This window comes from Phoca vitulina, unplaced genomic scaffold, assembly GCF_004348235.1.
Source record: "Phoca vitulina isolate PV1807 unplaced genomic scaffold, GSC_HSeal_1.0 scaffold22, whole genome shotgun sequence".
In the NCBI taxonomy this organism is placed as follows: domain Eukaryota; kingdom Metazoa; phylum Chordata; class Mammalia; order Carnivora; family Phocidae; genus Phoca; species Phoca vitulina.
Window position 1 is genome coordinate 39,225,612 of NW_022589725.1, and position 27,372 is coordinate 39,252,983.

General features: G+C 40.0%; 1 protein-coding gene across 23 annotated transcripts in view; it reads left to right on the top strand.

The window, feature by feature from the left end:
- Positions 1-27,372, top strand: part of MAP4K4 (mitogen-activated protein kinase kinase kinase kinase 4) — a 191,377-nt gene that overhangs the window by 127,119 nt on the left and 36,886 nt on the right. For all 23 annotated transcript variants that reach the window (XM_032419509.1, XM_032419514.1, XM_032419518.1 and 20 more), the window contains exons 8-14: positions 1,739-1,793; positions 3,259-3,337; positions 6,747-6,922; positions 9,276-9,348; positions 10,796-11,006; positions 23,699-23,860; positions 26,835-26,921. In XM_032419509.1, the coding sequence (XP_032275400.1) occupies positions 1,739-1,793; positions 3,259-3,337; positions 6,747-6,922; positions 9,276-9,348; positions 10,796-11,006; positions 23,699-23,860; positions 26,835-26,921 (843 nt within the window). The remainder of the gene's footprint in view (positions 1-1,738; positions 1,794-3,258; positions 3,338-6,746; positions 6,923-9,275; positions 9,349-10,795; positions 11,007-23,698; positions 23,861-26,834; positions 26,922-27,372) is intronic.

Here is a 27,372-nt window from a genome sequence, read left to right on the forward strand (position 1 = left end):
TTTACTCTTGAATATGTCATTTTGTTATCTCCAAAATTTGAAAACATCTTCCAGCATACCCAAAATATTATCATGCTTAAGTAAATGAAAAATAATTTCTTGGGGCATTTGGGTGGCTCAGTTGGTTAAGCATCTGACTTTGGCTCAGGTCATGATCTCCAGAGTCTTGGGATTGAGCCCCGCATCGAGCTCCCTGCTCAGCGGGATGTCTGCTTGTCCCTCTCCCTCTGCCTCTTCCCCTGCTCGTGCTCTGTCTCTCTCTCTCTCAAATAAATAAATACATAATCTTTAAAAAAAAAAGAAAAATAACTCCTTAATATGGAGTCTATAATTAGTCCCAACTGGTTAGTATCCACGAGTGTTTCATATAGAACAAGACATTGTATTTGGCTGTTTGGCTACAGAGTATCTTTTAATCAAGGCTAACCAGCCCCTTCCCCTTTTTTTCATGACACTGACTTGTTGAAGAGGCAGTATTCCACCATCCAGATTTGTCTTAACCATTTTTGAATTTTAATTTTACAATCTTTGTAAGGCATTTACCTTGTTTCTTATAAACTGGAGAAATTCAATTAGTATCAAGAAAGACCTAAAGCAAGATTGCCCCAGGAGATGGGTATGGTTTGTGTTACATCACACCAAGTGGCATGGAACATCTGCATGTCCCACCACTGATGCTGCTGAGATTAGTCACTGGGTCAAGTTGGGTGAAATCCCTCCTTTGCACCTTATAGTAGAGAAAACCTCATAAAAATAAAGGAGAAATTTGTGGGCCTATCCTTCTTATAATCACACGTGTTTGAATTGTGTAACGTAATTATAGGTTATTTAGAAAATGCTTAAGCTGAGCAACTTTAAGTAATTCTTTCATTAGAATAGTATATAAACAAGAGAATGCTAATGATAATAACTACCCATTGTCTACTTTTAAAAATCTTGCTTGGATTTTAAGAAATCAGCCAATGTTTGTTGAGTGCCTACCACATGCCAGTCACAATTCTGGGGATACTAAGGTGAATAAAACAGACTAAAGTGCCTGCCCTCATGGAACTTGTATTTGAGTGGAGAGTGAAGTTAAAATTCAAATTTTAAAATTAGTATTACAGGGGACTCAGAAGGAAGAGATTCCATGCACAGAAAGACAGCTTATTGCTCACCCCTTATTAAAGTTTGATGGGAGAGTGGAGAGGCTCATCAGCACTGTGATTCAAATTAGTGAACTACAGTAGATTTTATTAATTCAACTGTTGGACCTTTTATAAAACAGTGCTTTCTTTAAAAAAATTTTTTTATTTCAAGTATAATTAACATACAGTGTTATATTAGTTTCAGGTTAGCCTTTAAAATTTTAACATCTTAATTAAATTTGAGATAATAACATAAAACATAAAATTAAACGTAAATCTGGGCCAGGGGTCCAGGTTAGTGAATGTAAAGAAATGAAATATACTGAGCAGCAGGGCACGCAGTGGCAGTTAGAAAGAAGCTTTTCTGTGGGCCACCTCTAGTTCAGTCATAGATGCGAGTGGTTCTAATTAGCAAACCAATTTTACCTTTATTTTTTCATTCATTCATTCATTCATTTGGAAGGTATTCTTACATATGTGTTTGCTTTTAATTTCATGGCAAACTTCTTTTCAAAAATGCCTTTATATCATTTGTGTGAGTAGCCAGCCGTGGTAAGTTAGTGGTTTTCTATCTAATCCAGTACCTGTAACATACTGTTTTATTTTTGCAGAGTGACCTTTGGTCTTGTGGCATTACAGCCATTGAGATGGCAGAAGGTGCTCCCCGTAAGTAACGTTCTTTCCTTTTTAGCCCAGTTGTTATATGTGACTTAAACCTAGTCTCAAGGCTTCAAACAGGACGGCATCATGGGTAAAGCCATTCCTAGTGGGACATTCAGATGAAGGAAGCATAAATACAGTGAAGTTTTAGATGTAAAAGGATTCTTGGCATCCAGTGTTCCTTTTGAAGATCCCTGAAGTCTGTAGGTTACATTTTATCTTTTATTTAAGTTGTATTCAGATGTGTGACCTGAATTACGCTGACATCAGAATAATAGGCAGTAATTTTCATTTTACAATTTAAACTTCAATGAAACTAAATCCTAACACATGAAACTGGTCCTGACACATGAAATTTTAGTAATACTTCCGTTGACTTTACCAACAGAGGCATAACTTTTTATCTGTAGAATAAGGTCTGGGTTTTTGGTGGGGTTTTTTTGTTTTGTTTTGTTACTTGTGAAATTTGCTTCTCCTTTGAATTAACTGAATGCCAACTTCATAAAATTGATTTTTGAGCAGAGACAGGGGTAGAATTGCAGAGAATAGAGATAAAACAGCATTATCTGCTGGTCCCCTTAAAAAAGGGGGGTATACAAAGAATGTATACTTGTCTGCTGCCTAGTTGCTGCTGAATAAATATTTGTTGAATGAATGAAAAAAATTTCCAACGGCTAAAATTTAGTTTGCGGTACAAGAAATGGATGTCAGTCTTGACCACCATGTGTTTCCTCATGTTTCCGTCTGAGGAATTGAGACAGGGGTGTATTGCCGGATCCTTTGTTTCAGTTTTCTTTCACAGTGGGAATAGATTGTCTTCTTTGGCCCCCATTTCCCAGCTGCCTTGTAAGATTCTCATGAAGGTAAATAGACACACGAAAATGCACATTACCTATTGTGACATTGCGTGCACCTGACATAGCTTTATTGGGCAAGTGGTAGAAGTACAAACAGTACTTGCACAGAATCAAATAGTCTGTTTTATTCTCTCGTCTTTGCTCCTTCCTAGCACTACAGCGAACGAACAGTTAACATTTCTGGAGGGCTTCACAGCTGCTTACTGTGTCTAGGCACTGTATGAATGCCTTTACAAGCAGTGTCTGATTTAACTCCTCACCACGACCCTATGACAATAAAATTATTTTCATTGCGATCTTATAGATGATTTAGAAACTTAAGCTGTTCACTCCCTTAAGACTATAAATCTGTATTTATCTTTGATTTACGAAAACTTTCCAATGTCAACTTGAAATTGTGTATTCTTCTTGTTGCTCTTGACCTCCTTATATTTTGCTGTGTTTAAATGGGGAACTCAGGTTATGCCCTAGGGTTCATATCTGAATGTCTAGACTGCTTGACATAAAGATTGTCCGTCAGGTGATGGGACAGCACATTAGATATTTTGAGTGAGCCCTAGAAATAAAGAATGAGTAAAAAGTGCCATACTGACGTCACCGTCTCCTCTCCCCAGCTCTCTGTGACATGCATCCAATGAGAGCACTGTTTCTCATTCCCAGAAACCCTCCTCCCAGGCTGAAGTCAAAAAAATGGTAAGCTATGTATGCTTTGTTGTTGTTGTTGCTCTTTCCTTTTTACAAAAAACTGTTCCTTTTCAGTTTCACTCCAATACAAAACTCTAGTCATTCCAGTTCCCAAAGAACGTAAGAGCCAGTGCCCTGAAACACCAGTTAAAAAGTATCTTTTTTAAAATGTTTTTTTCTTGATAAATTCTCTTTTAATTACAAAATAGTAACAAGTGACCATAGGAAACACTGTAACGTGGATAAAGAAAAAAGTTTCATTTTAATATTTAAGCCCTCTTTTAAGTATAATACATTTCTAAGCATTTTCACATTCAAAAGCAAAGCTGTACTGACTTTGAAGCTCCTCAGGTGAAATGGGATTCGAATGTTAATAGAGGCATTTACTCCTAATTGTTGCAAAACATTGAAATTAGGTGCATCTTTTTTCATTCCAGAAATGAAAAGAATGGTCCTGTCTTTGGGCTGCCACTTTTCTCCCTGTGGCCCTCATATATTTGCTCCAGAAAAGTCACTTATCACTGAAGGGCAATGATGGTGACCTTCCCTGGTGAAAACTTTAAGAATTGTGGTGGTGTGGGAAAGTGTTGATTTGGTTTAGTTTTAAAAGTGTTGAGGGAAAGGGTAGTGCTTTGTTTTCACCTGAGAATTTTGCTTACTTATTTCCTCTTGAACTTTTTTCTGAGTGCTTTCCTCTCAATTCTGTCTGCACTCAGGCTCTCGTGCATGTGGGCCCTCTCCCCTTCTGTTCCCGTTTTCCTGGGCACATCAGTCTTATTAGTGCTCACACCTACTACCATGGTGGTCTTTTCCCTTCTGTAACTATTCTCACTGGGTTTCCAGTGAGTGTCGTCTCTTCTTGGGTTTTCGACTCTAAGTGTGAAATATACAAAAGATCTCAATTTCAAGCCTTTTTCTCTTCTGGATTTGGTCTTTTAGCTCTTGCTGTCTGCTCTTTTCTTCTTGGTTGCTCATCTTCTGATGTCCTGTAGTTCTCTTTTCCCATCTGTGGGCATTATACGCACACACACATTTTTACTTTTGCTTCTTTCACACTTCTCCCTGTTCCTGTCTCTCCCCACCTTTTGTTTGCTGGCAGGATTTTTCTCATTCTTTTTATACTGTCTTTAACCACATTCAACTCCAGATAACTGAGCTTATCTAGTTCCACTTACCAGGTTTTAGAGAGTTCTCTAAGGCAGTATGGTTGCCAAGATTTTAGCCCCAGTTGGTCTCTTGTATTGAAACTTGATAACTCTGGACATCTATGGTGGCCAGCCCTAGGGAAACCAAATGTATATAGTGGTCATCACCAAGGAGTAAGCTGTGGGGCTGGCCAGCTAAATAAAATAATGCTATTTTTTTAAAAAACGGAGTTTATGCTCTGTCTTCAGGGTACCTCGCAATTCACAAGTCTTGTCAGCTGGCCCCACTCTGATTATTCTGTCCGTTACTTGCATTTTGGGATTAACCACTCTGTGTATAATACAGTGATGTAAAGAGACAGATGTAGATGACAGATTCTTTCTGTGTTCTTACATGAAACTTTCTTTAAACTTGATTAGATGCATTTTCATCCATTTAAATCGTTGCTCTCATTTTACCCAAGTATTCTAAAAGGATGAGATGATTGCACACATAATGTTCTTCCTCCTTTCTGATTGCTGTCTTCCTATCCACCAATGTACATTGCTACTGCTGGTTTTGGAGAAGTGATCAGCGAACTCTCTTCCAGCAGAACTTAACAATCGATTTTAAAGAAAATATTGTAGATCATTGATTCCCAAATGTTAATTTTCAGACTTGGTAGGTAAGAATCCCTTTGGAATCTTTTAATTTAGGGTTTCAGCCTTAGTGTTTCTGGTTTGTTAGGTCCGAGGAATGACCCAGGTATTTGTATTTTTGATAAACTCCTCAAGTGGTCTTTGTGGGCAGTGGAGTTTAGGAATCTCTGTGTTAAAAACAAGGTCCACTACAACATTCTCATTAACCACAGGATAAAGTCACAACTTCGCTGAATGACTTTGAGAGCCCTTCTCTGAGCTGACCCTGACCTATTTTTCTGTTCTTTTCCACTTTTCATACTAGCATCAGAAAATGATTCATTACTCTCTAGTACTTTTCTACCTTTGTTTATGTTGTTCCTTTCATTCTGGAATGGTGGCTTCTCTCTCCCATCTCTAGAATATCGACTATCCTACTTTTTTTTGATGTCTAACCTCCTGTAGCAGTAGTTCTTTTCTTTCTTCCTCTGGCAGTTTGATAACACATCTGCTGTTGTTTGTACATAGATTTCCTCCACTTTATTTCCTATGTGTATTTCTTACAGAGCCTAGCATAAACAAATGTAAATTGTTGATATATAAATATTTGTTGAATTGAAAAAAATGGTAAGTTTGAATGGAAATACAAGACAGTAGACATGATTCTTAAAAGCAGTGAAGTAATTGGAAAGAACTGAACTAATTTTCTAAATCACATTTTTAAAAGACTGAACAACTCATTCATTCAACAAAAATTTATTACATACCTCTTGTGGTCTGCCCATGCTCAGTGTTGGGCATTGCCGACATTGAAAAATCAGAACCAATTCCTGACCTATACCTCAGCAGAGGAGACAGAAACATAAACATGACATGTACAGTCTATTAAATGCAGACAACCTAGAGGAAAGGCTCCTAACTTTGGGGATGTAGGGGTAGAGTGTTGCCAGGAAAGCCCTACCTAAAGAGACGACGCCTTACCTGAGTCTCAAAAGATAGGATGGGTAAGTGTCTTGGCCAAGACCAGGGATGGGGGTCATCATCAGCCAGGCATGGAGAAACAGGCAAAAATAGTTGTAGCTGGTAGGGTAAATGTAGGTGACAGAATCCTTGCCCTCCTCAGAACTATTACGTATTTCTACCTCTGTACATTAAGCATAGAGAATTGATAGATAAATCAGTTGGAAACTGATTGAAATGTCTTATTAACAGGTTCAAGAGCCCCAGCATTTGGTCATATACCGACTCCTTATCTCTATGTCCATCCTTGTCTTCCAGGTTCCGGACATCTGCTGTCCTCTGTCTGCCTTCATTTTCACAAAAGCCTTCCTTTACCCCCTTGCCTTCTCCACCTCTGTGATTCAATGATTAATAAGCAACATTACATTTAAACCCAGTTTGTTTAAATCTGACTTCCTTCAAAGCTCTCTTTTGGTGATTTGTTGTCGATGATGTGGCATAACTCTTAAACCATGCTTAAATGATGCTTCTTATCCACCATGGTCCCGAGGTCCTAATACTTTCCTGTGCATTTGCAGAATGTTCACAGTGAATTCTGAAGCTCTTGTATGTTTTCAGACTAATAATTCACTCATATTATGGAGTCTTGCTCTTTGCAGTGGAAATTTGATGATCTTTTTTACTTCCTCTTATAGGTCAAAGAAATTTTTTAGTTTTATAGAAGGGTGCCTGGTGAAGAATTACATGCAGCGACCCTCCACAGAGCAGCTTTTGAAACATCCTTTTATAAGGGATCAGCCAAATGAAAGGCAAGTTAGAATCCAGCTTAAGGACCATATAGACCGGACCAGAAAGAAGAGAGGAGAGAAAGGTATTGACCTGTTTTTATTTTCATCTTGAAAAAATAATATTTTAGGTTTTTGCCACTAGAATAGGTTACTCCTTTTCCACCCAGGAGTGTGTGCTCCCTTGGCCAGTGCTGGAGTAGCTTGTCTCTGCTCTGCAGGTCAGTCATGAGCCTCAGGTCCAGCCTGGCTCAGGTTGAGCTGCCTGGAGTTGCGTGTTGTGTCGCCAGGCGGACACCAGATAGAAAGCGCTGTGGTTGGTCAACACGGAGGGGTGTTTCTCTCGTTCCCCCACAGGAGCATGTCTTTGTGCTGCTCTTTTTACTTCATTATGGGCGTTCTGAATACATCACTCAAGGTTTATTGAGCATCAGCTGTGAACATCCACATCAGTATGTTCACCCATTTCTCTCCTGCTCAAGAACCCTCTGGGTTTCTTATTGCTGTACTCTGTGCAGGTGGCGTGGTCACCTGACTACTTTTCTCTCGTTACGGCACAACACGAACATGCCCTTATGCCAATTATTTAACATTCCTTTCTGTTCCCAGTATCTTGGTTTTATATCTTTACATGTTCTATGTCCACCTGCTTGGAGTGCCCTCTGTTTACCTCTGTCCAGCAAGGTGCAGTCAAGCTTCGTCACCGTTTTCACAGCCTTTCCTAAGGCCTCGAGCTCACAGTGATCAAAGAATTATGAATTTATGAATTCTTACCATAACTTTACAGAAAGACATTTGAATACCTGGCATCTTGATAATGAATTTTTCTTGACATTCAAACTTCAAGGTCAAATAAAAAACTAAAAAGTGCAAGTTCAAGGCGATAAAAGAGTTGTTCACAGTCCTCTTTGGAGGTCTGTTTGAGCTTTTTACATGTTCATTTCAGTCTTCAGAGCTAAATCATCAGTGACGCTCACAACAACTTTTTGGCCCTCTGATAAATTCAGTTATAAACGTAATTAAGCTTTGTACGTTAAGCTATGCAGTTACAACAAGTGAACTAAAGTTTGTAAACAAAGCTTTTTCTTGGGAAAAGGTTATTTGTAGATTGGATCATTTTCACAGTATGTATTTTCTTAATAGTAGCTGACAGTCCTGGAACATTTACTGTGTGCCAGGCATTTACTGGCTACTCAGCCTGGAGTCTCGTGCACATTTGCAGGTGGGAACAGTGGAGCACTTTATCTTCATTTTTTAGTTTTCAAGTCACAGTGGCCTTTTTTCCCCCTTGGCATTCATTTACCTTTCAAATACCCTCATCCCCTTGTCAGTAAGGAAGAACTTATAGTACAAAATTTTAAACATAACAGAGTACTATTTAAAGGAGTCCAAAGATTATTTAGGTTGGAATTTCCTTTGGAAGATAGCTATTTTAATGTTCTTTAAAATTACATAGTTTTGACTGTCTAGCAATGAAAAGAACTAATGTCATATATAGAGACTCATGAATTTGTAGAAATATTTATGTATAATTATATATGATATAGACTGCAACCCCATTTTAAGTTCTCAGATTTGTTTTTTTTAACCAGGACACCGATTTTCAAATTCTGTATCTCTGAAAAAAGTTGGAAATGTGTTTTGTGAATAGATTTGTTTTGTAAATCTCTTCAACCTTTTTAGTTTTGATTGCTCTCTGGAGTGCAATGCTCCCTCAAAGTTGGGTACTGACATTAGGTACAGGGTCCAATAAGATGGGCTGTTACTTTGGGGAAAATGGCATAAAACCTGTTGAAGTGAAAACAGGTTGCTCATGTTGAAATTTGTGCTTTATCTGGTGAGAGGAGAGCAACTTTTCTCTCCTTTTGCTGTATTGTTTCTGCATCAGTTTTTCCTCGGCTTCATCTTTGTAAGTTTGTGGGAACATTTGATTTCATGTCTTTATGCTCTGAGTGCTTCCTGCGCTTCACCCGTGGTCAGGCCTGCAGACCTTTCTGCTGGGCTCTAAGTGGTTCCCTGAGTGCCAGTAATAACCAAATGACGTTTCCTAGTTGCCTTGGTTCGGGCCGTTAAATCTCTTTCTTTTGCATTTTGGCATCAATGGGACTTTGCGAATTTGCTGACTCTTTGGGGCCACTTTTCTTATGTGTCAAGAGCTTGAGAGCCCCTCTCACAGCCCTGGACCCCCTCCCCAGTGCATCCCATAAGGAGCTGTCTGGAATGCAGTAGAATCCGCTCTTCATGCGGAGTAAGGGTAGCCCAGGGAATGCCACTGTTCACTCTAGGAATTGGATGTCACACTTCTTCTCCTTCCAGGTTCTCTGTACACGTTATTATTTTCATAAAGGACATATTGTTTATTTTTTGCTGTAATGCTATTGGAGATGCATGTGTCATGATTTGTGAACTGTCCCGTTTATCTTGCCCTTTTCTTTATAGATGAAACTGAATATGAGTACAGTGGGAGTGAGGAAGAAGAGGAGGAAGTGCCTGAACAGGAGGGAGAGCCAAGGTAATGATAAAGCCACTCACTGTCCAGCTTCCTGCTTATGAAGAAGTGGTTTTATATCGATGCCAGGATTTCAAGAAATCTTCAAGTACCTTGAAAGTGCCTTAACATCTTCACTTTTCTTCATCCTTTGAAAGATTCCTATAAACATTTCCCCCCTCTGGATCCTCGCATCCAGTGGTGCTTCCCCGAGATTGCATTGTTTCCCTCCCTCTGTCATCTGGCAGCGTGTGGGGCTGTGTTTGGTTCTGGGGACGGGGAGCCTGCCGCTGGCGCTTGCTGCTCTAGGAGGCGTGGATGGTACGCGCTGTGCAGTGTATAAAAGAGTCCTGTTCACAAAGACTTGTCCTGCCCAGGGGCCAGTCGGGCCTCCGTTGAAAAACACTACAGTCTTTCCCAAAATGTTTTTTTGGTTTTGTTTTATTTTGCTTTTCCCACAAGTATGGTTATCAGCAATACAGTTCTTCTACTTGTGTATATTCTGCCCTGATCCATCTTACAGACTATGTTTTGGGTGTCTATGGCTTCCCAAGGTACAATGAAGCAGGAGGTTGAAGGTTTGATAGTATGAACCTTAGAGTAACTAATTATTCAGAGAATGGGGGGTTTTAAAATTTTAATAATGGTCTTGCCTGGCAGTCCTTCATGCCTTCAGCTACACATAACTTGACTCATTGGACAAAAAGAGCCTGGAAGGGTATGTTGAAAGACCTGTGGAGACCCTATGTCCAGGCAATGGGAGTTTGAAGAGAGCAGATGAAGAGATAAGAAAATGTACTGTTAAAACTCCATATGTTTTTCTTCTTACATAGGAGAATATTTGAATCCATTTGAGACTAAGTATTTTGGAGTAATTTGAACTGATTTCGTGAGCAGTGTAATTGTCTTGGGTAGGAGCATGATACAAGGAAAGAGGCGGTTTCAGGAGATTGATTTGCCATGTTTTTCTGGGTATTGGAAATGGAGCCGTGGCTCTCAGCAGGGAGACCAGCTAGCGGTGATGCTGTTTATCTGTGCCGCGGCTCATTCTTGGGACCCACTTGGGCTCAGCTGCTTACTCTGGAAACAGGCAGTGGGAGAGCATACGTGGTAAGACTTGGTGGGAAGTAAGGTGGTCAAAGAGGAAGGTGGGTCCACTTCTACTCATCAAGTGGGAGAAGGGGATTTCCACCTTTCCTTGTACAGAGTTTGAGTTGATGTGAGAATCCTGAGTAGAGATGTCTTACCAAGCAAACATCCAGGATGGAGTTGAAGATATTTGTGAAACGGATAAAAGATGTAATACTATTGAATGTAGATATAGTTATTCCCATGGGTTTATTAGTTGAGCCTCAGAGAGGGAGGAACTCAGTAGGAGGATGAATAGAATAGCAGGCTGAGGCCCCGGTCTCACCTGGAGGGCAGAGTGATCTGTGTGCATCCCTGAAAGCCCTGCATCCTCCTCCTCCAGCTCCATTGTCAACGTGCCTGGTGAGTCGACGCTTCGGAGGGATTTCTTGAGACTGCAGCAGGAGAACAAGGAACGTTCCGAGGCTCTTCGGAGACAGCAGTTACTGCAGGAGCAACAGCTCCGGGAGCAAGAAGAATATAAAAGACAGCTGCTGGCAGAGAGGCAGAAACGGATTGAGCAACAGAAAGAACAGAGGCGGCGGCTAGAAGAGGTGGGAAAAGGGAAACGTCCAGTTGGTTTTCTCTTTCTTTATTCACATTGGTAGCCAGACACTCAAAGGGATGTTTTCTGTGACCTCCTGACATAATACCTTTCCCCTGGCTTACCTGTTCAGGTAACTTCAGAGGGAGAGCTTACGCTTTTGGACTGGCAGGCCTTCACATTCCTTGTGGTCTTCGAAATGTTTTCCTTGCTTGTAAAAACTTAAGGACCTGCCCCACAGTTACTCATCACCATATTGTGCTTAGATGCAGAACAGCAGGGGCCCAGAGATAGCATCATACCAGTTCTGCAAAGGGTGTTTCTGTTTGTGGTTTAAGTTGGCGAGCTCAGGCTTGACCTGATTTCTTTTCTTCTCTTGGCCTCTGGGTCCAAGTTCATGTGTACATATTTTTCTGAAACTTCAGACTTTTTCACAGGAAAGCATTTTTTCTAAGAATGCCTTAACCTTAGGAGTTTTTTTTTTTTTTTTTTAATGAATGCCTCAACTGTAGCTCCATTTAAGAGTAAGGGATGAAAGGGGCACCTGGCTGGCATAATCAAGTGGAGCTTGCAACTCTTAATCTCAGGTTGTGAGTTCCAGCCCCATGTTAGGTACAAAGATGACTTAAAAATAAAATCTTTAAGAAAAAGAGTAAGGGATGAGAAAAGAATTACATTGGGTATAATATACCTGCTCTTCTGTAATCTAGTTGTTAATGTAGTGGAATTAGTTATATTCTACAGTGGGAAAATACATTTTGTACTACCTGCTCATTTAATTCATTAATACTATTAACATTGGTGCTCTGGTTACCCACAGCGTTTTCATTTGTAATTCATAGAAACGTCATTTCTCTCTATTTCACTTGGGGCTCAAAAAACACCTTTTGATTTTTTTTTCCTTTTATTATGTATTTCACAGCTCCAGATTTCTCATTCATAGTAGTTTCTGTTTCTACTTAATTCATACACCTTGATTCATATTTCCTACAGCAGAAAAAGAACCCAAAACAACAAGAAAGCCCTGTATTGATACTAAACAGTGGAGGTTAATGTAAATAACAACACATGGTTTATTACCCAAGTTATTTAAGAGTATTTTGGGGTTAGGGGGAATCTTTATGTGTTTTGTAGTCTCAATCTGAAAACTTTATACTTTGTTCCTAGTTTAGAAAACCAGTGCCTTTCTAACTAAGGAGACTGGAAATATTCAGCCCGGGCTTATGGAAGAAAACATAGGACGTAACCTTCCTCTGTGGGAGGGACAACATTGCTGTTTGTGTAACCCTTTTTGCAGTTTATTTGCAAACTCTTTTGTAGTATTTTTAAGACTCTTCTCAGTGCTCTTTGAACATAACAGAAACCCAGAGTGGCCCAGGGTTTATTGAAGTTGCATGTTGACCATTTGAACTTCGTATGTGAGAATGCTTGAGTGTTGAGGCTCCGGCTATTTCTAGTACTTTATGCAGTATTCTCCACTGTCCATTTAAACCCTGGGCTGTACTTTGCCTAAGGACACGATACAGGTTAGTTTGGTGGTTTATAACTTCAGCTCAAGCTCATTTGTAACACATGCCATGGAAATTGCTTTCAGGCCAAGTGGTAGTGAGACAAATGTCCATTATCCAGCCTCTATAGGGAGGAGGATTGCAAAGTGAAGGCCAGCATTGGTTAGAGGAGAGAGAGTGAAGTTTGACAGCCATTTTGTTTATTAGTTAAAACAAAGACTAGAGGTTTAAGGATGTCTGCTAAATGAGAACTTTGGACTTTACTTGCTTCAATTAGCCCTTTAATTTCAGCTTCTCAGTAAAAGTTCAAACTCAGAGTCACCTCTTGGCACCTCTTAAGCAGGAAAGATGGAGCTGGGTATGAAAGAGGGAACATTTGCATGAATAGAATCCACTAATTTGGATTCTTGGTGATCTAGCTCCTTTTTTCTAGCCTGGGGTAATTAAGTGTTATCTACACTCTAGGTCCCAGAAGGTAATTTGGGAATATTTAAACCATAAATCATTTTTAGCTCTTTATTGGCATTAAAGCTTCAATCAGAACTGTTTGGGGAATAGGGATTCCTTTTGTTATTAACAAAGTAGATAGAGATGGTCAGCCTAAGTCATAAGATAAATGACAATTAAAACTGAAAGGAGAGGGGCGCCTGGGTGGCTTGGTCCATTAAGTGTCCAACTCTTGATCTCAGCTCAGGTCTTGATCTCAGGGTCATGAGTTCAAGCCCCACCTTGGGCTCCATGCCAGGGTTAGAGTCTACTTAACACAAACAATCAAACAAACGAAAACCCCCCAAAAATGAAAGATACCAAATATTTGTCAGTGACTGACAAAAAGAAATGGCTCAAAAGTCGGTTGCAGGAAAACTGAGTACAGATTTTCCTCTCTTTGCAGGTGAGTGCTTTTGCCCTTCATGGGTCCTTCATCTTTAAGAAATCAGTATGTGTGGGGCAGTTAGGTGGCCCAGTAGGTTAAGTGGCTGCCTTCGGCTCAGGTCGTGATCCCAGGGTCCTGGGATTGAGCCCCACATCGGGCTCCTTGCTCAGCAGAGAGCCTGCTTCTCCCTCTGCCCACCGCTCCCCCTGTTTGTGCTCTCTCTCTCTCTGACAAATAAATAAATAAAATCTTTAAAAAAAGAAATTAGTATGTGTGTATACTCCCCTTTTCCTTTGCTCCTTGAGATGCGCTGCTGCTGGGATCCCTCTCCTTTATCTTCCTCCACTTCCCTCTCGGCTCTTGTGTGAACTGGAGGTCTTAGAAGTCTTTGCAGATATTTTCAGGCTGTCTCTCAGTTTAGCTGGAAATGAGGTTTCTGTTTCTGTTTTCCATTTTCCTTGTTGCTTTTGGTTGGTCCCAGGCTGAAAGGGGGAGAATGCAGAGCTCAGGCAGCCAAGTTCACACTGGCAGCTTCGGTCCAGTCCTTTCCTGGACCTTACAACCCCTCAAGTGGTTGAGTCTGCTCCCCAGGCTTTCTCATCAGGACCCACTCAGGGTGTTCTCCGCTTACTGAAGTACTGCATCCAGATTCAGAACCCCATGTGGTAATGACCCCCTGAATCAAAAATGTTAATATGACTGTATTACCTTTCATATTTAGATGCATCATCATACCTCTGCCTCAAATAGAATGTTGCCTCTAACTCATTTTTTTTTTCCGTAAAAATTTTTCACAGGTCAGCTTTTTCTCCCATTCCATGCTTTCCCTTTTTGGGGGGGGGGGTGCGGCACAAATGAAGAATATTTAATTGTATTGTCATCTTATCCTAATGGTTTGTGCTCTTGTTCCATTGAGTCTTGATTTGATATCTATTAACTATTTCTCCCTACTCCCGTGACATCTACATATTTGATTAGCATGTTTTCTCATTCTTTGTCTATTTTTAATACAAATATTAAGAGCAAAAGATCAGTGGTCTAAGTTAAGATTGTTACATTAGTTGGTATGATTGGATATGTTTTTGAACCTGTTACATATTTAACTAAGTTTCTTGTCTAGTCTATATACTTCTTCATTTTGATCTCATGGAAACTTACCAAATTATTAGTAAAAGCAAGATATGTTTGTGGTTTGTTTGCTACTTTAGTAAACTTCAAAAAAAGACAATTTCTTAGGGAAGATTTGTTTTGAGCAAGCCTTTGGTGCCATCATAACAACAGCACCTTCTGGTTGGGTTATTTTAACGGTGTATAAATGATCTTTTTAGTATATATAGGAGTCAAAATCAAACTTTCCATTTAAGGTTAGAATTTATCCTTTCCTTTAAAGAAAAAAAAAAAACCCCAATTCCCTATCTCTTCCCAGTCTTACCCTTTGGGAAGATGACCCTGGTGCCTGTGCTCCATAGACTGTTTTAGCCCTGGGGTTGCAGTTGTCACTCAGTGATTTTGGTTGCCTCAAGTCGGGGGTCAGTGTCAGCCCCAGCAGTTTCTTTGCTTTTTATTGCACCAAGAGGACACATGGTTATATTCATTTCTAGCATTTCTACCAGTTCCAAAGTGACTGAAATTTTAGAGAGGTGGGTGGAAGTGGAAGAAATTAAAAGCAAAGGAAAGCAAGAGAAAAATGAGATCTGTACTGAAGCTAAATTGTACCATGAGGAAAACAAACTTTCTAAGAAAAAAATCAATAAACTGCCCAATGTATTTGTTGGCTCTATCTTGGAAGGAAGACATTGTGGACTCCTTCACCCCTACAGGGTCTTCATGTATCATAAAGAAAGAGAAACCATTTCCTCACCCCTCTTTGCCTACACAAAGGCCTTTGTGTGGCAGATCATGACTATCTCACAACAAGAGTACACACTAGCACAGTGCTACTTTTTTTTACAGTTCAACCTGTGATACATGCATTGGGGCATGCAAGTGCACCTACAGCCCAGGCCTTGCTTTCTGTCAAGTTGGCAGCTCCGGGTTTTTTGCAGGGGGTAGCTGTCTTGTCTTTCAGAACTCCATAAAAGTTCTCAGGTGTTCTTTTGACATCCTAGTCTAGTGTTTGGTTATATTTACAGCTAAATTTTGTAAGAGTTAGCTTAATTCAGCAAATGTTGCTTGTTGCCTGAAGATGGGGAAGAATTGTCTTTGGGGAGAAGCAAATAGTTTTTCTACTAAGGCTTCATCAGAACTTGTACAAATAAACCTCAATGATTGGTGGTATATCTGTGCAGTAAGTAACATGACCTCAGAAAGTGTGTGGAGGTAGCTGAATGTGAAGAACAGACTGGTTTATTAAAGTCAGTTTCTGCTAAAGCCAGTAAGTCCAGTGGAGTGTGTTTAAATGGACCTCACTATTAATCAGTGTGACCTATTTAGAAAAGTTTTTGGAATTGTGAGATGAAAGCATTACTTTTAAATACCAAACTAGAAAGGGAGCCTAATTAAAGCATAGCTGGAAAAGTACATACTTCTTAGGCATGCTTGGGAAAATTTAAGGAATAGGAAATCTCTTTACAGTTTGAGAGATTTGGAAGTCACTATACAGCATCATGCAGTTTTTCAGTTTGTTTGATTTTATTTTCAAAGAGTGATTTAAGAAAATAATGATGACATCAGTTTGCAAATGCTTCACAGGATTATATCATGTTAATCATTCCTAGTGGGGAAAGCCTGAAAAGGCATGTCTGTTAGAGTCTCCTAGGTTTTGTTACTTGAAATCACAGGCATAAGGTTAATCCAGTATGAATTGATGTTACTTAGTTGATGGTTGACGGCATATGTGTTTTATTTTTGGCTACCTTCTTTTGAGGTTCTATTGCAAGAGGCCAACTTTTCACATTAATCATCTATTAAGATATATTTACTAAGGGCTTTCTTTTAGTTTTAATCATCCTTCCTCCCTTAAATTGAAAGCCTGTTCTGAGTGAGGTGGTTTTTATGGTTGATAGTTTAAAACCTTGCTCTGGGTCCAGTTTACAGTTTCAAATGTTAAAGCATAATGTGGAAGAGGAATCAGTAATTGCGTTGTTTTTTTACTTTAGCCTCAGTCTTGTCAACCAGTTGGTTTGCAAACCAGAACTTGCTTAGTGGGCTATCCCTAGGAAACTCAGCACTTTCTACATTGTCTTGTGGATTTTTTTAAAGTGTATGGCTTATGAGACTTGAAGGAGAAGGACCGTCTAGTTTATCTTTGTGTACTGATCATGGTGCTTAATATTTCTCAAATGGATGAATTGGTCATTTGTAGTCCTAGATGCATCTCTGGAAAGAAGGGACTTGTTCTTGAAGTTTATGCCCATTCTTAAATGGACTTTGGGGCTTGAGATCTCTAATTTGAGTTCCAGAGACACCTTAAAGTACTTTAATGGACCTTATAGAATATCCTGAGGCATGAAACATGTGTTGTAAAAAGTATGAGGCACTATCCAAATGTAATCATTATTGTTTAAGGCTTTATGTACTCAACAAGTGATCTCAAAAAGATGGCTTTAGGATTTGATTGGATCTTGTTAGGACATAGAGATACGAATGGATTCTTTAGTCTTTTATTACTCTAAATGCTAAATGGCATCCAAGACAGCAGTTTTGTCTTGGATGCCATATGTTCAGTGTGAGAGTTAGATTCAACTCAGAAAAGTATTTACTATGATATCTATGAAAGAGTGAAAAAGATGAGTGAAACATGATTCCTGCTCTCAAGGAGTTTATGGTCTTTTTTGGTGTGTTGATCTTGTAACCAAGAGTATGGTACTTTCATAGGGAACAGAAGAAAAAGCCTTTTGGAGGTTTTCATTTGACAAGTGAGAACATCAATTGTAGCCTGTTCTTGTTTGTAAGATGTTTGCTTACTGTTATTTTATGGTGTGCATTTTGAATTAAACTTCTGATAATTTTAATTGTGTTAATTAAATTAAATTATTACATAATAACAATTATATTGACTTTGGAAAACCGTTGAACAAAAACAACATGATGCTTATCTCACTTCCATTGAGAAATCCTGGTAAAGTGACAGAACAAACAAAAATGGTATAAACAACAAGGACAAACGAAAACAAGGAAGGAAACCAAGTTGTGGAAATTAGATAGTGCACGGAAGAGTGAAGACTGTAAGAAGGCTAGTACTGCAAATTCTGGAAGAGAGTCAAAAATGAGAGGCAACAGGTGAGGCGGAAAGCATGTGTATGTGGACAGTTAGATTCTCCAACCCCAGGCAGCCAGGCTGCTGTGTTCCTTCTCCTCGGCTGGAGCAGATACAGACTTCCTAGAAAAAGTGAACAGCAGAGCATCAGAACAGAGAACTCCAGCACAACTGAGTATATGGAGAGAGGGGTACTGCAAGCACTCTCACCTTAGCTCCCATAGTGCTGGCAGCCACACTTATCACAGATGCCACCTTCTTTTCCTACACCTGCTGCTCAACCCAGGCAGGAGATTGGGAGGATGCTTAGAATATTGCAGATTCCTCTGTGGAGATACCGACTGGCCCAAGGGACATAAGGCACCAATGAAATGACCATACTGCCTCACATCACCTTGCTCTAAAGCTTAATAGTTACCAAGTGCTCTCCACAGCCCTTAGGTGGCTTTTTACTGTCTTACATGTGAGTTGGCAGCCAAGATTGTGGGCACTGAGAAAAATCTTTAACATGAAAGATTCTAGGACAAATGGAAGAAGGACCTTGAGGGAAGTAGACAGTGTAGGGAACAGAGTAAATATTTCACACATATACACATGCACAGAATCTTAATATCCTTAGAATGAGAAGAACATATATTCATGAAATAAGAATGTTCAGAAAATAAGAATTTTTGAAAAGTTTTTTATAAACTAAAACTCCCAAAAAGTAGGTGTGGGGGGGGGGTTAAGTTTATGGGGAACAGAGGAGAAACAAAATCAATCCAGGGGCTTTAACTTCCATTTAATTAGATGGTCCAGGAAATACTATAGGGAGAACTATGAAAATAATTCAAGGAAAGTTTTCAGAACTAAGAAATAGAAATTTCTGGACTGAAAGATGTACTGAGTACCCAGCACAATGAACAAAAAAAGACCCATAAAAACGCACATACATCATCTTGACATTAAGAATGTCTGGGATGAAAAGAGGATCCCTGAAAGCCACGGTGGGGGGAGCCAGGTAGAGGGGTGTGCATGGGTCTTACACTAAGTATCAGGCATCTGAATGGTCTGAGATTCTCCAGGAACACCGTCAGAAACTAGAAAATGACATGGCCATACTTGTGGAAATCTGAAGGAAAATTACTTCCCTCAGCCAAAATTATATGTACATTGTGAGGGTAAAAATTCTGTGCCCTGGCCTGCAAATTCCCTAAAGCCTTTGGCCTTGTCTTCACTCCTCCTCAAGAAGCTACTGGAGGATGTGTTCCCACAAATGAAGAAGAAGGTGACAAGGGCTCTAGGAAATGGGATCCTGTACAGGAGAGAGTTGAGAAGGGCTCCTAGTAAGTTTGTGGACGAGTACAGGATGCCTGAAGAGCAAGCAGTGCTGGTTGGCAGAGGGGAAGAGAGTGCTGTGAGAGTAATCTCTAAGACGAAGGAAAGAATACCTGATTGACTTTGACCATATTGGAAAGAGGTCTCTGGGGGTATAAGACTTGACAGATGATTTTGTGGTGGACCCATAGAAAGCCAGTGAAACAGATGACAACAACAAAAATAAGGCAATTAATAGCTTCCTGGAAAACTCAAGTTTGCCTTGAATATGGTTTTCATTTAACCAGAAATTGTTACAGGACTAGATTGGGAGCATAGGATGGTGCTGTATGATGGATATTCTTTAGGAGAAATCAATAGATGGTATCTACAGTGGAAAAAAATTTTTAAATAGCTCTTATAAACGTTATTTAAAAATCAGGTCTTATAAACGTTATTTAAAAATCAGGTTGTAAATAACCATGGGTAAAGCTAAAAGCATTGAAAGTGGTTATACCTTGGTAGTAAGAATTGGGGGTGAGGAGAAATGGGACACCTTATTTTTGATATAAGCCTTATATTCTTCTTGACTTTTTAAAGTACTTAGTACTTTAATTAAAAAATTAAAACATAAGGTGCGCCTGGGTTGCTCAGTCAGTTAAGCATCTGACTCTGGATTTCGGCTCAGGTTGTGATCTCAGGCTTGTGAGATCGAGCCCCGAGTCAGCGTGGAGCCTCTTTGAGATTCTTTTTTTCCCCCCCCCCTCCCCCCCGCCCCCCCCCCCCCCCCCCCCCCGGGCTCTCTCACGGTCGTTTCTCCCAGACCTCAGCATGGCAACATCCAGGACTCCCACTGAAGTTGTTTCCCTCCTGGCTCTCTGGAGGAGTCCTTGCTCATAATAGCCAAAGCATCAGCAGAGATGCGGATGGCTTTCTTTCAAATTAAAGAAAAAATTTTTTTGATAATAAGAGAGGAAAAAGCAAGTGCAGCCTGTGGCTTTTCTTTCTGTTACTGTGATACCATGGGTTTAAGTGGGGACCTTCATTTCAAAATCATATCTACAAATTAAAGAATGTTTAGTAGTCTGCATGGTATATAAGGAAATGGCAGTAAGCACATCTGTAAGGCTCTTGTGGGTCTGTGTCTCTGTGGTCATGCGGCATTTCTTAGAACAGTGCATCCATCCCAGCAGTAAAAGAAACTGAAGGCATAAATCTGATAGAGATAGATATCCTTATATACCCTTTCACTGAGTGTGTATATTATAAAACATGCAAAAAGAGCTATTTTAAAAGGGTGAGCTACAAATATAAATAAATAAAAGTTCAGTGTTTTCTTTTCCTAGACCTCCATTGATTGTCTTGCTCACTTTTAGAGACTGCTGATGTAGAGACCTACCATCTTAGTTCTTCACTTCTCTCCTTCTCTCTTTTAATCTCACTGTGTCTGGGCACTCCCCAGGGTGGTGTGGGCAGGGAAGGGTAAAGTCCAGATCTTTTGAAGAGGAATGATTCTCTTACGGTTCATTGCTTATGAGCTCTGTAAAATTTTTTTTCACACCATAGACACCAACTGTTGACTTAAAAAAAAAAAAAAAAAAACACCCATTGCAAACTCCACACCATGATGATTGCTGACATAGACTGCCTCCCTCCCACCCCTACCTCACATACCTCTGTTCTGACAAGTGGGGAAGCAGAATCCAGGGAAGCAGGAAACCAGGGAAGCAGAATCAGGACCACAACCCCTGTTCCTTGAGTCATTTCACTTCTCTTTCTAGGATTCCGTGGTGGACTACAACTTCTCAAAGGACCCCTCTAACCCATTTTGGCTTCTTTGTTGTCTAAAAGTTGTAAAATTCGGTGTCTGTGTATAAAGTTCTTTGCCTCCTCTGACCTGTTCCTATTAATCTGATTACTTGGAACCTAATTCTCAGAAGCTAAAGGGGAATTTTAAGGGTGTAGACATTGCTTTCCTTTCTTTTTGTTTCCCTTTTCTTCATTCTCCTGTTTTCCTTTTGTCTGACTAACTTGGAAGAAAATTATGTACATACCTTATTAGGTAGCTTTCTGTCCAGCTTTGTTGTAATTGTGGGTTCTTTCTTTCATCCAGAGGTGGGGCCCTTCTTGCCTGGCCTGCCACTTGTTTGCTAAACCCAGTGTATTCTAGCAAGTCATTTCTGTTTTATAAATTATACCTGAAAGTGTCCTGTTTATTGCCAGCCTTGCCCATGATTGTTCTCAGAACTAAGCAGTGCTGAGTCTCTCTGTAAAAATCATAGGGTACATGAAACCACTGTCACTCCTCAGGATGGAAGCTTCCACAGAACTTCCATGTTCACCTCTTCAAGGAAAACATACCATTTTAAGCTTTCAAACTGATTGAATGAGAGATTCTTCGTGTTTTAGGTTTATTATAATGGGGGCTTTTTGTTTTATTTTGAATGTCTTTATATTCAACAGAGAAGTTCTGAAGCTAGGAATACCTGAAGGAATTAAATAATTTCTATTTAAAGCAAAGAAACCGGTTTCGCAATTGGCAAAACATAATGATTTTTATGACCAGCATTAGAAAAATGGTTGTGTTAGCTACTGTATATTTGTTATAAGCGATGTACTGGTAAAAGCCACTCACTTCTTTTTGCTCCTGTATAGAAAAGGCAAAAGATAGAAAATAAAAGATCTAACTTAATTTGCTTTGAAGTAGAAAGGCTATAGTAACACTGCTTGAATGAGATTCTCATATTTCTTACCTCAAGTTTCTGTGTTACATTGCTCATGAAGTCCTGGGGCTGGGGGAAGTGGTTTTGTTTATTTTCTGGTAGCTGGTTTTAAAAAAGAAAGACCTCCCAGGGGTGCAGGGCAGTGCTCGGGCCTGGTGCCCTGAACGCAAGCCTCACCATGGCAGTAGAGAAAGACCTCGGTACAAAAAGCCCTTGATCCTGAGTTCTTTGGCACGTAGGCGGTTGCTCTCTGTTGTCCTTCCTAGATTTGATTTTGAATAGGGTCCTCTTTTTCTCTTTTTTCAAGATTTAAAAAAAAGTACAAAGGCATTAAGCCAGCAAATGACAGGCAACGAGTGCATTGTACGGGGCAGTGTAGGTGTTTGAATTTAATAAAGATGCCTTGGCCGTTTAAGTTGTAATTTCTAAACAGACGGGAACTCAGTTCTTTTTATGACCCCCCACCCCCACCCATGGGAACTGGTGCATTTTTGTGCATTGAATTCTAAGAGCAGACAGTGTGGGGGAAAAAAACCAGTGAAATGTATGGAATAAGAGAGGAAGGTGAGCCAAAAGCTGATTCGGGACTGTATTGAGAGTAGTGGTGATGTGGTACTCAGCCGAGAGAGGCCAGGTACCAAGTAATCCTCTCTATCCAGGGGTTCCACACATAAGACATTTCTGTACATTTCTCAGGAAATCATTTTAAATGTCTGCCTTCAGAATGAATGCTTGTGGTGGGGCTGGGGGTAGGGGGGGACCCAGAAGGAATACTGAAACTATAATAAATACCTACTTTTATACCCATTATATATATTTGCATCTAGTATCTCCAGTAGCTTTATCCCAAACGTTCTTACTTAATAATCTCAGTATTTGATATTATTACCAAAGTTTGTGGTAATAATATCAGCTTCTTGTGTCTTAAGAAATTCGGTAGCTGTGTATTCTTCAGTGCTTTGTGGTCCAACATGGTAGCCACTAGCCACATGTGGCTATTTAAACTTAAATTAACTTCATTGAAATAAAATTGAGAACTAAGTTCCTCAGTTGTGCTAGTCACATTTCAGGTACTCAGTAGCAACCTGGGGCTCTTGGCTACTCTAGTGAATAGTACTGAGACCGAACATTTTCATCATCCCAGAGAATCTCTTGGACGGCGCCAGTCTAGAGGCTAACATTTTTCTTATTCGTGAGAAGAATTGGTTAATTTATGCTTCATACTGTGGAAGTAAGTGCTTTATTGACAGATGTCTGGGGCTGGATGGGACAAGTGTTCTCTTCTGTGGGGTTATATAGGATAGCCGGGATTAGGAAGGGCCGTCAGCGTGAGTCTGGTGATGAGTGGCACCAGCCTCCCCGTTGATAGGATGCACGATTGGGTCTGGTTAGTGCTATAGGCATTAGAGGCAGAGTGGCCCTTCTGGCCGGGGGCTTGTTTCCTGGGTGACACTGGGCAAGTCACTTAACTCTTCTGAACCTGTTTTCTCATTTGTAAAGTAGGAGTGAAATATCTACTTCCCAGGTTTGTTTTGGGAATTATGTTAGATAACGGAAATGGAGCAAAGACTATCCGACACTCAGCACAGTTCAAGACACATAGTAAGCATGGGTGCCATAGCAGTTTCTTACATTCATAGTAATAATGCTGGCATTTCTTACCCTTGTTGATGTCCGTTTCTCTTTTTCCTGATATATGCTTCCTTTCCTTCTTTTTAATTATTTCTTACCTTTCTTTGCTCTACTTCTATTCTCTCTTATTCCTTTGTCTTCTTTTTCTTTGGCTTACCACGGGCCCTGTGTAATTCTGTTAGCGATATGCAAGGATAAAGAATTTCCTGTCCCTTGGTTGCTCTTTTAATACAGTGAAGAATGGGGAATAGTTGATATCAAAATGGAACCAAACTGTGTAAAGATTCACAGAAATACACCAACTTTGACCAATATTTATGAGGACGCTAGTACATAGGGGCCAAGGGGCAGTGTGGAAATCACTGGCCAGTAGAGCTCCCGTCATTAGCACCTACCTGTTACTGGTCAGCAGACTGTTGTGAGAGCTATAGGGGGAAGATCCCTGCTGATTACATATCTTCGCTCCTGTAGCAACAAAGGAGAGAGCGGGAAGCTAGAAGGCAGCAGGAACGTGAGCAGCGAAGGAGGGAACAAGAAGAGAAGAGGCGTCTGGAGGAACTGGAGAGAAGACGTAAAGAAGAAGAAGAGAGGAGGCGGGCAGAAGAAGAAAAGAGGAGAGTTGAAAGAGAACAGGTTAGTTCACAAAAGAATGTTCTACCCATGAATTTTTGAGGTTTGTTGCTTAGTAGAGTTGGGGGATTTGGGGCAAAAAGTACACACACGTGAGCGTATGCACAACCCATTCAGGACTTCAGAGGTTTCAAAATGCTGAAGCACAATTGGAAGCACAGCAACAAATTGAGTCTCATCTTTAAAAACTGATGGATAAATCTTTACATTTAGAAGCCTTGAAACCGGTCGAGTGGTCTCCAAATAGTGTGGTACCCAAAAGATTTCTGAAGATGTCTTCTTGGGTTTGGCTTAAATGCTTTGAACCCCAAATATCTGGATGATAATTAACCTTTTCTTTAGTGAAATTAAAAACCAACCACAAGAGATGTTTGAAGTATCCAGCAGCTGAATATTGTAATAAACATATTTGCATATAATGCAGTGTATATCTCTGTAGCATTAGAAAAACTAATAACACTGTGGTTTTGTTTAGCCAAAAAAGATCATCCATGTTTTGATGATGCCAGCTATAGTTGTCTTTAGAAATCTCTGTTCCCTGAATCACCTGTGCAAATAAAACCTGACCGTGCTTTTGTGTCTGTGCCGTCTGTGTGAGCCCCTCAGAGCCTCTTCAGCTCTCCCATCTTTGAATTGATCATTCTTTGTTATGAGGTTTGGGTAAAAGAAAAAAAGATATGAATGGGGACCGATTTAAATAATACTTGGAATTCATACTTAAGATACTTATGAACAATGGTATTAACTTCCAAAGTTGATTATTCAGCCGCTGTCCTTGATACTAATCATATGCTTCAGGTTTTTTGCATGTTTACCAGTTCTTCCTAGGAATTTAAGTGATACTTTTTATTTGTTACCTTATTGACATTCTTGGCCAGTTGACCTTGGTGTGTGTTGGGGTTTTTGTTGTTGTTTTGGTTTTTTTCCACATTGTAATTTTTACTTGGGGACTGCAAAGAGGTGTAAAATGAGCTTTTAAAAATTAAATGTCCTCGGGATAATTCTTGCAATTCAATGGTGAGAGGCAGGTATGAGAGTAATAATCTTTAATGTTCTAGGGGCAGTCATTAGCTTTTGTGTATAGCAAGTATTCTTCACCTCTTAAAAAAAATAGCATCAAAGTAGTTTCATTCTGCTTTCCTTATTCTTTTGCAAAATAGTCCCCGTGTTAACAGTGCTGTGAGAAATGTGTCATTTCTGCATTACGTGTGCATGTTTGTGTATATGTATAATTGTATCCTGTGTGCTCGTTACATGTTAGGACCTTTGTGATTTGGATAGATGTGAATTTCCTGGTTGTCCTTGTGTTTTGAAGGCAAAAACCCCCAACTGTGCTAATTTGATCTTTCAAGTTATGGTTCACTGTTGTCTAGTTCCAAGAAGAGATGAGTTGGGATTCAGATCCCTTTCTCAGCCGTTGCAGGGGAAGGCCACACATCACACTAGGGCAGTGCTTGGCATAGCATGTGCCATGGATGGTTAGACTTACAGGCATGGGGCTTGGAGCCCAGGTTGGAATCAGATTGACTTTTTTGGGCGAAATTTATTGTGTAAGATGAAGGTTTCTAAGGAAATACGTATGTCATGATTTGTGTTATCCACCATTCTCTCAACCAGAATTATTGCTGAACTAAAACTTCTGTCCAGCCCAGATTTATGGCTATTTTTAATTTTAAAGTGTGTGCCATAGTATAAGTGGATGGTCAGCATTAGATACTGTAAAGACATAATCTGAATTTCAGAATAAAATTTCTTATAGACCCTTTAGTCTACTCCCCTATGGAGTAGTTAGCTTTTTTCCCTGTTGAAAAGGAAGGAAACTTCTTTTGTTTGTATTTCAAAGTTGTTTCATGTCTGTGTCCTATTTGAACCTCACAAAAAGTCTTGGGAGAGTTGCAAAAGAATATTCTTGATATTCATTTCTCAAATGAGGAGACAGAAAATGGGAGGGCTTTCTAGAGGTCATAGGTAAAGGTTTCTTGATTTCCTAGTCTCTTAAATATGCATGCAATTTCAAGGTTGGATTTCTCCTCTTTACATATTTTGGGTGTGTTTACCTGTTTTCATTGTTGCAGAGACTTGTTTTCTTCCCCTTGAAAATAGGCTTCCCCCCATGGGCGCCTGGGTGGCTCAGTTGGTTAAGCGACTGCCTTCGGCTCAGGTCATGATCCTGGAGTCCCGGGATCGAGTCCCGCATTGGGCTTCCTGCTCAGCGGGGAGTCTGCTTCTCCCTCTGACCCTCCCCCCTCTCATGCTCTCTCTATCTCATTCTCTCAAATAAATAAATAAAATCTTAAAAAAAAAAAAAAAAAGAAAAGAAAATAGGCTTCCCCCAACCCCCCCACCTACCCTGCTCCCCGCAGACACACACACACTCTGTCATAGTCTCATCATGAAGAGCCTGGACTTGTTCATTTGTGAGAAATCACCTGAGTCTGGTGTCCATAGACCATGGCTTTCAGAATTAGTCATTCTGTGTACCTTCTTTGTCATAAGAGAAAACACAAATCCTGTTTGCTCTGTTTTAATATCAAACAGGTTTCGGTTTGGGGTTTTAAAAATTGGCAGTCCATGCTAGTTATAAATAATGACTAATAAGAACCCTCTGGGGCAATGTGAACCCTCTGGTTTATCTAATTAAACTCTTGATTTCTCTGGAGTCTACCATGCTTAAGAGGAATATCATGGTCCTTTGAAATCCTGTGTTTTTGTTTAACAGCTGTGTTCTAACAGAAAAATTTTCAGATACTTTTGTATATATCAGTGGAGTGTATATCATCATTTGTTAGACTCTTTAGATCTTGGCCAATTTGATGATCTTGGGGAAAATCCTTCACCATATGCTTTGTAATATATTCATCACTAAGTGAATTACCACTGAAGACCATTGGGGCAAATGGTTCTTGGTGCTCCATTCAGGTGGTTCTGATGCTTTCCTTTTGGATAAATTGATTGCTGGGTAATTTCTGTGTGACAGGAGTATATCAGGCGACAGCTAGAAGAGGAGCAGCGGCACTTGGAAATCCTTCAGCAGCAGCTGCTCCAGGAGCAGGCCATGTTACTGGTAACGCCCTGTATCTGTCTTGTTCCGTAGCATTAGGGCTCGTTTAGCTATCCCTCCCCTGAGCTTTGGGCAGAGCTGTGGTGATCACCAGACCATTTTGGTTAGTGCTGTGGACTGACAGGCTCAAATGGAGACGTCCTCTGTGGTCATGCTACTTTGGGCAACTTTTCGAGGTGGCTTCTATATATTTATTTCCCTGTTAAAGAGTTAACTGTTCTCTTGGTAGATAGCAAGGTTTTGAATAGAACTTGGCATTCTGTGAACAAACTAGAATGCTAAGGGCTGAAGGCTCAAAGCACACACCATAGGATTTTTGTCTAGTATATTCTTACTTTTGAAACCACCAAAACCAACTTTTAATTGAATTCTTTCTCTGTCCAGTGATATGGTTAGCAACAAGCTGTCAGATTTTTCCACAGGTAATATGCTATTTAAAATCCCAGTGATTTTG